The sequence below is a fragment of the Gadus morhua genome, chromosome 2 (assembly GCF_902167405.1).
Source record: "Gadus morhua chromosome 2, gadMor3.0, whole genome shotgun sequence".
NCBI lineage: Eukaryota > Metazoa > Chordata > Actinopteri > Gadiformes > Gadidae > Gadus > Gadus morhua.
The window spans coordinates 15,532,026-15,546,733 of record NC_044049.1 but is presented as its reverse complement, the minus strand read 5'-3'; the positions used below and the strand labels follow the sequence as shown (position 1 = coordinate 15,546,733).

Here is a 14,708-nt window from a genome sequence, read left to right as displayed (position 1 = left end):
TAATGCTGAACTGGAATCTGAACAAATAACCAACCTTAATGGCCTGGTGTCCTCAACCCACTTCCCTGCTAACAGTATTGCCAGCAGTTCAGCAGTGTGCTGATATTTCATTATTAACCCTCTTCCCTAACTTCACTTGAAATTCCCGTACAGTAAAAGCTGCCCCTACTTTGTTTATTGAGTTTTTAGGTGTGTCTGTTTAAATTTGAACATAGCTAAAGAATTTGTCGATATACTCCTGTATTAATTGTTTATTTGGATTTTTGTGTTCTAATAATGTTAAATCAACTGTAGCCTCTGGCAGAATCCAAGGTGGAATTATTGGTACCGGTACTGTTGGAACTACATTTAATTGTGCTATACTGAATTGTACTGCTCTCTGATTCGGTGTCCATCCAAAACTTTGTTGTTTCCCTTCTCTCCTTTTCCCAACAAGGGTTTAAACTGCTTTGCGCTGGATGATCCTGGCTGTGTAGGTTATTCCAGTAGTTCAAGGACAGCTGTACTCTTCTGAACTCTAGAGGCATCTCCCCCAGTATACCTGTAGTGCTGCTGTTTGAGTTGTTTTTATGGTCCTGTACATACTCTCCAAGCCTGATACTGAATGTTATATATTTTGAGAGAAGTATTAGCTGCTGACCCATATACTACACAGCCATAGTCTAAAATAGATCTCACCAACCCTGTGTATATCCTTTAACACTGTTCTATCTGCCCCCCAATCATACCCAACTAAACACCTCATTACATTAAGATTTGTTTACACCTGTCCACCACTTTCTTAATATGTACAGCCCATGTAATCCTCTCATCAAACCATAAACCTAAAAAATAATAATGTTTTACTCTCTCCAACTCCTGGTTGTATATTTTTAAAGGGACACTGTGTAATATTTTAAGTCATTTATTACATCAAATCAACGTATTCATTCATAAATAAGTCCTCATTGGTGTAAAATTATCTCTGCCAAAAATCGCACTTATCCTCCTGAGCGAAGAATAATTAATATGTAGTTTCATAGGACGGGTAAGCTTCATGGAGGCTTCCATGTTCTTCCAGTCGATGAACTGCGGAGAGGGACAAAAAGCACTACGTGGTACAGGAAATGCAAACGCGTTTTCACTCTGAGCCAGCATGAATGATGACTGAAATAATTCACTATCTTGTTCGAGGAGTAATTACTCATACATCATTAGCTTATAATAATGATTCAATGCAGTTTGAAATTTGTTTGAAATAACGAACCTCATCATCACTCGAATGACTCGATGAGGTAGTATTGGATGTCATGCACAGCTTCTTGGCATATACTGCCCACCTTAGTTTTTGAACAAGCAAGCACTATTAGTTTGAATGCAATATACAACTGTACCACTAGATGGGAGTAATTTTTTACTCAGTGTCCCTTTAATTTAACCTCAATCCCAATTTTCTTCCTAGTAAAAAAACATTATCTTTGTCTTATCCACAAAAAATACCCTTGTTATAGCCCTCTGCAATCACTGCCCTATCTCTATAGATACTATCATATCTTTAATTACAAAGATTAATGTCGGTTTCAGCCAGGTTTCCTGAATACATATGACTGCTGGTTCATTCTTCAAATCTTCTAGAAATCCTTTAAACTCCTGCCCATTAGCTATTATTGGCTACCATTGTGTTCCATTGTAGGATAATCAAGGTGGCCTATCACCCGAGCCTCCCTGCCCCCTAGCTTCTGGCTGATATTCTCCCATGATACATCTTTCAAGCCCATTTATAACATCAGACAGTGGAGGGACCTATAGCCTTACTGGAAAGCTTATTAATCCGATTCTCACTTTGTCTGGAAATACAGCCCCCTGAAACTCCAGGAGCACTGACAAACTCTCTTCCCGCCTCCCCTCCACTAACCTCAACAGTCTATTCTCCACTCACCATGCCACCCACAATACCAAGTTTGAGCTTTTCCGGATCCACAGGTATGCCTGTTATTACTATAAATCTTCGCTGTTTCCACCTCCCCTATCCTACCCTTTAGCTCCCTGGATGATACACCCATCTTTAATTTAATAGACCATTTTCGTTTCTTCAAGGAGGTCTGGTGGTCTCTGCATATAATAAATAAATAAACATCTATTTATAACGAAATAAATAAATATCTCTAAATATGTATGTGTATTTATATTATACATATATATATATATAATTATATATGTATATATATATAAATATATAAATATATAGATACACATACATATTTACACATAGGCCTATATATTTATTTATTTTGTTGCTTCGAGGAGGTCTGGTGGTCTCCGTATATAAATAAATGAATAAATATGTAGCCTATATACCTTTTTACATACATACATATTTATATATATTTATTATAAACGGAGACCTCCAGACCTCCTCGAAGCAACAAAAGTGATGCATTAAATTCAAGAAGGGCTGGCGAGAATATGGATATGCCATACCGTCAATATGAATTTCATTCATTTCCCACAGGATGGTCATAACGTTATAACAATAATTTATATCGATGTAACGAGAAAGGATGTAATGATAACGCCATGAAGATAAAGGCTACTTGGTTATAATAATTTAAATATAATTAACTTATAAAGCGTATAACAAGACAACGAGACGATTTGTGGGCAAGCAGAGGCTGCATTTTAACAGAATTCGGCCTATAACCTTTTACAATAGTCTAACTCTATATGTCAAATGTATGATATGCTGTAGGCCTATATAGGCAAGTTTTTTATATTATAAATATTTAATAATTGTCATACCTAACCTGAACCACATTCCCCATAGAAAAAGTACACTTTGTTACTTGGTGTTACAACCCTCTTCGTCCTGGAGGGTGGAGGAGCAGTGAGGTTGACTTGATGCTTGATGTTGGTAGGTGGAGGAGCAGGGAGGTTGACTGGGTGCTGGATGTTGGTAGGTGGAGGAGCAGGGAAGTTGACTGGATGCTTGATGTTGGTAGGTGGAGGAGCAGGGAGGTTGACTGGATGCTTGATGTTGGTAGGTAGAGGAGCAGGGAGGTAGACTGGGTGCTGGATGTTGGTAGGTGGAGGAGCAGGGAGGTTGACTGGGTGCTGGATGTTGGTAGGTGGAGGAGCAGGGAGGTTGACTGGCTGCTTGATGTTAGCAGGTGTAGCACTTGCAGCCGCAGTGTTTAGTCCAAAAGTTTCCATTGCAAGTTGCAACCCTTCATTCAGTGGCGGTTCTACATTGAATTACACCCCAGGCTCGACCCCCTCCGAGCGCAAAACAAACACTTGTTATAATAAAACATTGCTGATAATATCTAAGTGAACCCTTGGTTCAATTTACGCTGGAATTACACTTTAAGTTCTACCTTAACATTTTGTGTGTTTCCTGAAACGTTCTTTGCGAATCACTTCTGTATGCCATTCGTTGGTAAGATTGGTCTGAAGCGCTCGTAGAACCTTCTTAGCTCTACCATAGTGATGGTTCAGCTTCTGACGCAGTCGCCGCCGCAATTTTCCGTCTCGTAAACGGTCGTTGCCGTTTGAAACGGTCGATGCCATTTCCGACCATGTCCGCGTCCGCGTCCGCGTCCGCTCTCCGATCTTGAATTCCGAATGCTTCGTGAACGGAATTGACGGCATGACGATTAGGTGCGTTGCCCAATCAGCGTTGAGCTTGACCCGACGTCACTGGCAGAGAGTAGTGAGCTTGGACAGAAGCATACGGCCAACATCTTTCTTTATTCTGTGTGGAAATAGTAACATAGTTACGCCATTAAATGCTTTTATGGAAACATTTTTAGCGAGAAATGTGCATTTTACTTTCATAATGTTCGCTCGGTGAATGTGAAGGATGTTTGGTTTGATAGTTATGACGAAGAGGGAACGCTCCGACAGAGTCTCTGGTTACTAAGCAACCTCAACGTCTTGGCGGACGATATATCTGCTGATCAACACTACGAATGCTGGAAACACACCAGACACACCATGTGAAGTTATTTAACCCGATTATTGTTATTTATACCACGGTCTGCGGGAATACTCGATTCTGATTGGATGCAGGGTGTGCATTAACTCCTGATATACGGACACCTGGACAAGTAGTTCCGTCAAATTGTCGGTTTACCGTTCTCCATTAATGCGCTAGCTGGCGTATCGTCTCTAAAACAGTAGTAACCATAGCAACGGGAAACAAAACAAAGCTCAGCGGACTATATTACCTCCCGCTACCTCCCGTTCTAAAGTCGTAGCTATGGTCCGTCCTAATTACTGGAGGAGTGAACAACGTTTCCGTTGCATGAGAACCCAACGGGCGTGTAATGGTGGTTCCGGGTATTAGTCGGACCCTCAGGCGTAACCAGGGGAACAAATGTATGTTTTGTGGAAAACTTTATATTCAGATTGTAAAACGCATGAAAATATAAATGAATGGTCTTAATTTGGTGACCGTTGGTAAGTGACCGTGGTATAAGCGGGATAATGCCCTTCGAGGTGTCCATTATCAGGAATTAATGGACTTCGCGGAGGCAACCGTCCTCCGCTTCGCGTCGGACGGTTCACGCCTCCACGTCGTCCATTAATTCCTGATAATGGACACCTCGTCGGGCATTATCCCTTACTTATATCCGAGCAGGGATGTGCACAGGGGGGTTGCTCAGGTTGCTTGGGCAACTGCCCATATGCCCTCCTCGACTCAGGTTGCCCTTCCGAGGAAAAAAAAAAAAAAAAGTATTTTTTTTTTTAATCATTTAATGGATGCAGAATTTCATGTAGGCCTAGATAATAAAAATCGCCACTCGAAACATTTCATAAAGTAAGCGTTGCCTCATTCAATTCCGTTCGGGCACTGAGAGTGAAAGTCAGTAGGGGGAGGGCAAACTCTGCCGCGCGGCAACAGCCGCTTTTGTCGCCGCCCCTCTGCCGCCCTTCCCCCATTGAAATTAATGGAGGCGGCGAGTTGCCGCGCGGCGTGTGAGCAGCGCTGCACGCGACCGGAACACCGGCACCTGTGAGACGACTGCCTTGATGTTTTCGGAAAAGAATTTGAGATGTATAACAAACAAACAATCATCCTCACGTTTTATGAAATGAATTACAATCTTCATAAATCCAGGCTCAGTTTGCCACGTAACGTTTAGCCTAAATAATCAGACAGCTAGCTAGCTTGCAGACAAGCAGCCCGTTATCACATAGTCTACACATTCTTAGGCAAACTAAACTACATGTCTGCTGATAGTTAGTTTCTAACATTTCGTTTCAACAAGAAGAATAAATGATCAAAGTAATACATCACATGAATTCTTTCATTCAAAATGGTTCATGCCTAAATCTTATCACTATTTTGGGTATTGTTTGTTACTGCTAAGTGAAGCCGAAATGCCCAGTGAAAAGAGGAGGATTCAGGAGAGAGAGAGACAACTAAATGAGGCAGCAAAGAGGAGCACATCACTCCAGGGTAGTGATGTGCTCCGAAATCCGAAATCAGTGTGGTCAAGAGCGGCTGTCTGACCTCCTCCTGCTGTCCATAGAGAAGGACATACCAATCGACAAAGAAGAGGTTCTGAAGGCTTCTCTTTTGAAGCTTTGCATTTTTAAAATGCCCATTTGGAGAAACTTATCAGTGACTTGATAGGATGTTGTTTAATTATGTTTATGTTCATGTTATGTTCTTCTTCAATTCATGTTTTTCTGCATTATCGTTAGTAGTAGTTATTTCAGTGTTTTACTTATTTGTAATTATATATTAATAAAGACCCTGTTATTCTCAGTCCTTCATATAGCCTGCAAGTTTTTGTTTTTTTTTGGGGGGGGGGGGGGGGGCTTTTTTCAGGTCAGAGCAACTGCCCCTCAAAATTCCTGTGCACGTCCCTGTATCCGAGCATATCAGTTTTTATCATGGGTGTCTTTACGGGGACAGTTGCTGTTGGCATCTTACATTCAAAGGCCAACTGTGAATAATGTACTTAAGGTAATCATCCTTAAATTTTATTGATGAATAGCTGACAGATGTAAGTTTATTTTATTCAAATATCATCCCTTAAATTCAAATGGTTGCTAAGCAAAAGAGCCATTATAGCAAAAAGTGTTGCAACTGTCCCAGGTCTCCTCTATTCAATCAATCATTATGTATGACTGGCATAGATAGTTTCATAATTACTCACGGCAACTGAGCGGAAAAAAACATTCCACCCTGTGCTGTTTTTAACTGACTCCAAGTGACCTGCTGCAGGTCCTGGCTCCTCTACGTCCGCCATGTTTTAATTCCGTTCACGAAGCATTCGGAATTCAAGATCGGAGAGCGGACGCAATCGGACATGGTCGGAAATGGCATCGACCGTTTCAAATGGCAACGACCGTTTACGAGACGGAAAATTGCGTCGCCGCCACTGATACCTTTAGAAATGCCCGTTGTGCATGAAACTGCCGCATTGGCAGTGTTATGGAATCACTCACCCCAGATTACCCCGTTGACATATCCAGAAAGCCCTTACTAGCCGATTGCAGAAATGGTTGGAGAAATAGTTCGTGCCCCGGCCCGGGCACCGTGACCTTGGGCACCGCGACCACTCCCGCGTCTCCCGCGACTCCTGCCATGCCCCGTGAACGAATGAATGAATGGCCCGGGAACCACGGGCACCGCGGCCCGGGCAACGCGGACTCCACGAAAACAAATGCAACAGTCTTTTCGCGGAGACTACGCTCAGAGCAGCTGGAACTGAACAATAGGAAGGAGGTAAACGGGCTATGAAACAAAATTTGATCAGTGTTAGGCCTACTATAGAGATCATGACGATAGCTGATGTAACAGGAGTCCGGGCGTGTGCAGGACCGAACCGCGCTGTATTATCACTGTTCCACTGCGCATAGACAGTAAAAAGTAGCTGAGACGGTAGAGGGGTTAGAAATCAATAAATTAAAATAGGCTATTTATTTCAGGTAGCCTATTATTTCACCCCAAAAAATAAGTTTAAAATCTCCCCCCAAAAATGGAATCACGTTCCCAGCGCCCCCCTAGGTGGTGCGAACGCCCCCGTTGAGAAACCATGGTAGGCTATAGATGGTAAAGCCGTACAAGGAGCCACATAGGAAAATGTTACAGGGCAATGGGTCATATCGGTACCGTTACATGGAGGATGTTCCCTGTCTCAGACAACAAATCAGTTGCGCAGTATGAGTGCTATGGATTTGCCTTATAGGCCTACTGGTCATGGTTTACTTCAGCTGGTTGAAGGTCATGCGCTGCGGCAGAGTATCTGCCAAGGAAAATAAATTTCGGGATACGAGTGGTTGGGGGATAACAAGATCTATTCTAATGCCACTTGTATGTGGCCGACGGAGACCTACCAGAGTTGTGGAGAAGGAAGCACTCGACATGAATGCACCTGGACTGAAAGAATAGGACTGGTGTTTGTTACCGCGGCCGAAGATACACTGCACACGATCGTGGGCTGTTGGACGAGGGGTCATGACTATAGGAGGATGGATGCTTGACAAACTCCTCGCCCTCATGTGGCTGCTCTGGCCGGTGATGCTAACCTTTTTCCTAGTGGCGCTTGGAATCCTGGCCTTTTTTATTATTTTTAAAGCAGGAACTATGGCAGCATTCCAAAGACTGTTTGGTATGGCGGCCCCCGTCAACAAAAATCCCCAAAGGAATAGAGAGTCATCCTGGGCTCTGAAGGCCATTAGATAAGGAGCCTGCCAAAACCGAGTGGAACTCCCCAATCTCTACCAACATGATAGGGAATACTCCTGGCCTTGACCGACAATAGACCGAAATTTGACTGACAACTGACCGACAAGATGAAAGAGCCCCTGTCCCGGCTGGGGAGGAGAGATCGAGAGATGACGGAAATTGGGTCCGCCCTACCCTGCCCCTCGGGGTGGGTGGAGGCAAGCAGATATATTAAGCCAGTAACTGCGTGGTTGAGTAGTTGTAGTGGACTGGTGACTGACTAGCGATGGATGTTTCCGGTACCTCCACAACCCCACTCTTGACGACCTGGCCTGCTAATGTAAGCACAGATGAGTTTTTGCGGTTTTACTTTTTGATGATTTGCTGGGGGGCTTTTTGCTGCAGGGGTTCATGGTTGGACCCATGGAGATTTCTCACTTTAGGGATAACAATAACCAGACATATCTTGAGGATGGTCTCTGGTCCCTTGGATCTCTGCATGGGCCTATATGTGACCCTTTTGTGTGTTTTTATGTGAGTATGTTGGAAGTTATTGGTTGTTATACGGTTGTGGTTGACGCTGTGCATTTGTCGTTGCAGAGAGCTGCCGAGTGTTACCGGTGTCAGGCGGGTCCTAGCCAGGCCCTATACTTATGGGACGTGGAAGAACGTATAATCTGTAACACTTGTCATGATGACTTGCCTGGATTCTTTAATGGACATGGGATTTTTAGCAGTCAGGGCGTGCCCTCGCCGGTGTCCGCATCCACTATGCTAGATTTGTACACCAACTACCCCATAAATTGGCACAATAATGTGTGTCCCTTGGGGGATGGGACCCCCGTGGAAACACAACAGTATGCGAATGGCCAATATTTTCTAGTTATCCCGCTAGTGTGGGTGGGCCCGGGTGGAGCATGCATGAGTACTGCCATTCTGGGGTCTGGCCTGTGCTTTGCTGCGCGTGCTATGCCTGCAACCATCTTCATGATGCAGTTTCCAGACCGGGGCCTGCAGACGCGCATGCCTCCATCTCCAGCCCCCTGCTGGCTTTCTGATACACCATGCCCGGCTCGTCCGCGCCGCCCTGCGGCCACGGCGGGGGCTCTTCGTAATCCTGATGTGCCAGGCGACCACAGACCTCCGGGGCCGCCAACTCCCCTGGATACTCTGGATGTCGTGGGTGATTGTCCCCATCCCCGCCCGACTGTTCCCCCTCACTTCCCGCCAAGTCGTCCTGCCCCGGATTGGCTTCGAGGACCTATGGATGTGTAATGTAGGCCTATGTGTTGTCTCCAAGGGACTCTACCGAAATCAAGGAGGGGGTGTCAAGTAAGGTAGATTTCTTGGAGTCCAGGAGACAGGGCGGAGGTGGTTTTGTCTGTGGGCGGACAAGGGCTGGGGAGGCATGGGTTGTTGGGAAATTACCAAGGCCAAGGGAGATGTGTTTTTTTTTCCAGCAGGGGCTGAAGGATGTTAAAGAGGCATGGATTTACTTATGTCAGTGTTACTTATGTTTCAGGTTTATTCATGTATCAGTTTAACATCATGAAATCATATATCATGTTTTAGTATCATCATATAACAATCATTTTCGTTGTTTCTTTGTTTTAGTAGGCTATTATCATAAATCGTATCATCATATCATATATCATGGTTTAGTATCATCATATAACGATCTCTTTCTTTAATATCTATCATTCATTCTAAAGTGTTTCTTTGTTTTAGTATCATCATAAATATATCTCTTTCTTTAATATCTATCATTCCTTATAAAATGTTTCTTTGTTTTAGTATCATCATAAATATATCTCTTTCTTTAATATCTATCATTCATTATAAAATGTATCATGTTGCTTTGACATAATCGAGTATGGAAGTAAGCACTTAAAAGGATTCAAGCACTTATTGGTAAAACTATGTTGTCCTACACTTATGACTGGTTGTATTGTTGTATTGTTTGACATTTTATGATCTTACACTTATAAGGTGTTGTATTATTGTATTTTTTATCATTATATGGTGTATTTTACTTATAGTATAATTTGTGGAACAATACGAACAATCTGAAGGCGTCAGATTGTTCGTATTGTTACTCCCCCTATTGTTACTCCCCCTCGCCATCCCTTCCATGGCGAGGGGGAGAAATACCCAGGTCACATTGACCTGATGCAGGCCAGCTGCATAAGAGAAAGGGGAGGTTACAGAGGTAAAACTTCTAGATACTGATACGGGTTGCTCCCGCGTCATCAGAGGGAGAGCCGCGCTGGTATGGGTTGCTCCGGTGTCGGGAGAGGGAGAGAGAGGGGTTCTCTATCTCTCCTCGGGCACGGAGGGTCGGTCTCATCAAATGGTCCCACAGCCAGGAAGGTCTCATCAAATGGTCCCACAGCCAGCGGAGAATCTCTCTCTCTCTCTCTCTCTCTCTCTCTCTCTCTCTCTCTCTCTCTCTCTCTCTCTCTCTCTCTCTCTCTCTCTCTCTCTCTCTCTCTCTCTCTCTCTCTCTCTCTCTCATACTTTAGGGTGCCTCTTTGACTTACTGTGTTATAATTTGTTGTGTTTTAGTTAGTGTAGGCCTTAATAAAATAATACATATATTTTGTATTCTTCCTGTTGTTCTGTGTTCTTGCATTTTTTGCTGATTGTGAGACGGTTCAAACTGTACATATTATAAGCATTAGTAATTTCAGAAGGGGATTTGACCTAGCTGCAAAAGTCTGCAAGTATAGTGAAAGAGCGTATCAATTTTTTAACATGGTTACTCTCTTCCATGTAGGCTACTGCGCTTTTTTAAATTGTTGAAACAGCACAATATGCAGATATATCCTCTGGCATGTTGTGTGCCTCCGCATGTCGTATAAATAATCATAGTGGGCTATGATGCCAGGGCCATTTTTTGGTCCCAGTCCAGCCCTGAAAGGGATACTCTCAGGCACGTACGCCTTCAGAATGTTCTTACTTGTTCCACAAATTATACTGATAAGTAAAATACACCACATAATGATAAACAATACAATAATACAACACCTTATAAGTGTAAGATCATAAAATGTCAAACAATACAACAATACAACCCCTTGTATTTTTTCTTTTCCCTTAAAAAAAGGGAAAAGAATTCTCAAAACAAAAGTATTTTCTTCAAGTATAATTATTTACAATTTCAAACACAAATTATATTAACTAAGTGTAGGACAACATAGTTTTACCAATAAGTGCTTGAATCCTTTTAAGTGCTTACTTCCATACTCGATTATGTCAAAACAACATGATAAATTTAAAATGAATGATAGATATTAAAGAAAGAGATATATTTATGATGATACTAAAACAAAGAAACATTTTATAATGAATTATAGATATTAAAGAAAGAGATACATTTATGATGATACTAAAACAAAGAAACACTCTATAATGAATGATAGATATTAAAGAAAGAGATAGATTTATGATGATACTAAAACATAAAAAAACAAAGAAAATGATTGTTATATGATGATACTAAACCATGATATATGATATGATGATACGATTTATGATAATACTAAAACAAAGAAACAACGAAAATGATTTTTATATGATGATACTAAAACATGATATATGATTTTATGATGTTTAACTGATACATGAATAAACCTGATACATAAGTTACACTGACATAAGTAAATCCATGCCTCTTTAACATCCTTCAGCCGCTGCTGGAAAAAAACCCACATCTCCCTTGGCCTTGGTAATTTCCCAACAACCCATGCCTCCCCAGCCCTTATCCGCCCACAGACATCACCACCTCCGCCCTGTCTCCTGGACTCCAAGAAATCTACCTTACTTGACACCCTCCCTTTTAACACTCCAAAGTACCTGTCCACAAGCACAACCACTCTCCCAGAATAGGCTTTGTCCTATATGCACTGTCAAAGGACTTCTCACTACACTCAAGTCACTATTATTTCTATAATTTCTGCACTGGCAGTAGCAGATAGTTGAAATATACGGCACTGCCTATTTCATATTCAGGCACTCTCACAATTATCATAGAAATGTGTGCAAATGTGCATATCCACCCTTCATTCATCTCTGATTCATCTACCTCCCCAATGAACAAACAAGAATTGTTTACATGCAGAATACCAACTTTATTATAATTGTATGATTTTGTTAAGAAAGCAATGACTTTCTTCTTTCAATTTATGCAGCGTCCAATGTACGCTTATTTATTCAGTGATTTATTTAATTCATACCGAACACCAAAAGATAGACTATGGTGAATTCATGACACAGTGCCTCCTTTAACCTTCCCCAGCAGATGTCGCCATAGAGTCTGAAGCTTCGAGCATTGAATCGTTTATCGATACAATTGGATTGAAGTCTTCGTTTGACTTCCGTCAACTCACAACGTCCGGCAAGCGAATCTTTTTTTCGTAGGATGGTAGGGGCAAGTAGGCTACTGCCTTTTTTCGCCTCTGATTGGTTAGAATGTCTTTCCTCACATTGTTGGTTAGGGTTAGGTTAACCCTAACTCCCTAACCATAACCCTAACTCCCCCAAACAGCTAGGACTAATCGAAACGCGATCTAAAGGAGAGCCCTTCTAACCAATCAGTGGCGAAAAAGGCGGTACTTGGCCCTACCATCCTACGAAAAAAGGATTCTCGTCCGGCAATCCACCTCCGACACACCAAAACAATTTCCGGCTTGTTTAATATTATTTTCAAAGTAAAACTTTCCATTTCCCTTTTAAAAAGGTGGCATCGGTAATTACTTTTGAGTAGTTTTATTTGGTTTATGTTATTCAAAATGCCGGATGATTTAATTACACGAATATACAAATTATATTTTATTTTTTTATATAAAATGTCCAGTTTTCAAATAGTTAGCAAAAAAAAACATTCTCAATAAAGTGAATTGAAGAAATTGCATTTATTTAACATTGCATAATGCATGCGAATGTAACATTATCGGCGGATATTACTGTTCCAAATGTTAATAATGTCGTTTGTGCATTATAGTTTACTTTGAAAGTAAAATAAGTACTTCCTGTTTTTATATTATGCCCTGAAGCTTTAGAATGCTACTAATCTGATGCTTTTCTAGGGTTTGCTATCAATGTGAACCACATTTCTTGCATAAAAATGACCTCTATGATGAATCTCAGAGTGTTTATGAGTGAACGCCTCTCTTCAGCAGCTATCGAAATATTTGATGAGGTTGAGAAAGTCATAACATTGTACGAGGCTGAAGTTACTCGTTCTAGAGAAGAGGTACGCTATCTCCAAAAGCAGCTGGAACTTCATCGACTGAAGGGTTCGTAGTTTAAGATTTTCTCTACTACGTTGTATGTGCGATTGCTAAATGTTTGTTTCAGGGCTCTGATAGACAATGATTTGCTGTTGACGTCCATAGTATGCTAATGTTTACTAGCACTTAGCTCATGGAGCTAACATGCTACTAATGTAAACAGTGGTCAGCTGTCTCATTTCCCTCAAATTCCTCTGGAGCTGCACTGCAGCAGTCCGTCAATATTTAACAGAATCTTAATTGGAAAAATTGAATATCAGTTTATTTGTTGAAGTCTATCTCTATGTCTATCTATATATTTGTGATTCACATTTTTACTCCTTATATTATGTTTATATATTTTGAGCCCTTTTGTTGCAGTCTTATTTAAAAAATGTTTAAATAAATAAAGTTAATAAATAAAGTGTAACTGATCCATCTCTCTCTTCAGATCATCCAGATATCAACGGAATCGTTATTCGAGAAGACGCTAGCATCACTCCCCGACTGGTGAACATGGCCGCAACAATTAAAAGAGAAGAAGGATCCACACGAAGCATGGATGATAAAGAATCTGAACACTCGCAAACGAACGTTGACTCCACATATACAAACAATGCAATCCAGTTAGATATATCCAAGATCAAAGAAGAAAGAGAGGTCATGTGCATTGACAGTGAAGGGTTGGATGTTCACACGACTACTACCACAGTTAACATCATGAATAGAGATAGAGACCCAGAACAGCCAGACATGGAGGTCAGGTCTACATATGAAATAGCAGACTTTCTTTCAATGTGTCCATCAGCTTTGACCAGTGATCCACAAGAGGAGTGGAGTAAACAAAGACAGAAAACCAAAGAGTCTGCATTGGCAGTCCAAAGAGAGAGCAACGGTTTAGGTTTGAATCAGGAGTTGACACCGCTGCCTCTCGAAAGTGCCTCCACAAGGAATCAGAACTCCGACCAAAGCTTTTGCCATTTGTGCGGCAAGCCGTTTCGGTACATTGGCTCTCTCATGAAACATATAAAAATGCACGACGACCACACGGTGATCTGTGGTATATGTAATCGGTCATGCCACAACATAAACGACCTGTTAAATCATCTGAGGTGCGCTCACAGGGGTTCCTACTTTTGTCACATTTGTGGCAAAACGTTCTCAAAACAGTGTTTTCTGATTATACACTCCAAGCAACATAAGGGGTTGAGGCAGCTTGCGTGTGAAGACTGGCATCAAAGTTCTAGCACGGGCGCATTTTGAAATTGCAACTCATGATGAACAAGACCGGTTTGCTCTGAACTCAATCAGAAGTTGGTTACCATTTGAGGTTGTCTTTTAAGAGATCTCCCTCAAAATATACAGTATATTTTACACAAAATGTTAATATATTTTGTATACATTTCCAGTTTTTCTTGTATAGGTGCATCATAAGTATTATTTTTTAAATGTATTGTTCTAAGCACTTGTTTTATTTATTGTTCTCTGTGATGACAATGTTTTATTATGTTTGTCACATTAGTAATATATATGTTGTAAGTCTATCTTTGTTTTTATTTTTAGTACCAAAGAAGGAAGGAAATTCCTTCTTAAAGACAATAAACTTCCAAGAATCCTCAAAGCCGGGTTGACTAGATTATTGTACACAATGAGCAGAGACAACATGATGAGGAGAAATCCAGCCGTTATTCTTTGAAGACTTCTACCAGCATTAAAATAATCATCAAAACGATAAATCGAAATACATTGTATAGTCACTTGATCACAGTAGGAGCAGG

The 14,708-nt window shown here is 41.4% G+C and overlaps 1 protein-coding gene and 1 long non-coding RNA gene across 2 annotated transcripts; both read left to right on the top strand.

Moving 5' to 3' along the window:
- Window positions 1-6,867: 6,867 nt before the first annotated feature.
- LOC115556867 (uncharacterized) lies at window positions 6,868-10,264 on the top strand. The gene is made up of 2 exons (XR_003979134.1): window positions 6,868-8,000; window positions 8,261-10,264. It is a non-coding gene; the product is annotated as an uncharacterized LOC115556867 (long non-coding RNA).
- A 2,417-nt stretch (window positions 10,265-12,681) lies between these two features.
- LOC115557803 (myoneurin) lies at window positions 12,682-14,552 on the top strand. The gene is made up of 2 exons (XM_030375906.1): window positions 12,682-12,957; window positions 13,382-14,552. Exons 1-2 carry the CDS (start codon window positions 12,786-12,788, stop codon window positions 14,191-14,193), a joined length of 984 nt encoding a protein of 327 aa, XP_030231766.1. The 5' UTR covers window positions 12,682-12,785; the 3' UTR covers window positions 14,194-14,552.
- The last annotated feature ends 156 nt before the right edge of the window (window positions 14,553-14,708 follow it).

Bases quoted from the DNA above. Each gene is read 5' to 3' on its own strand.
- LOC115557803 (XM_030375906.1), top strand. From the start codon at position 12,786: ATGACCTCTATGATGAATCTCAGAGTGTTTATGAGTGAACGCCTCTCT. The intron at 12,958-13,381 runs GTTCGTAGTTTA...CTCTCTCTTCAG, and splicing joins GGAACTTCATCGACTGAAGG to ATCATCCAGATATCAACGGA.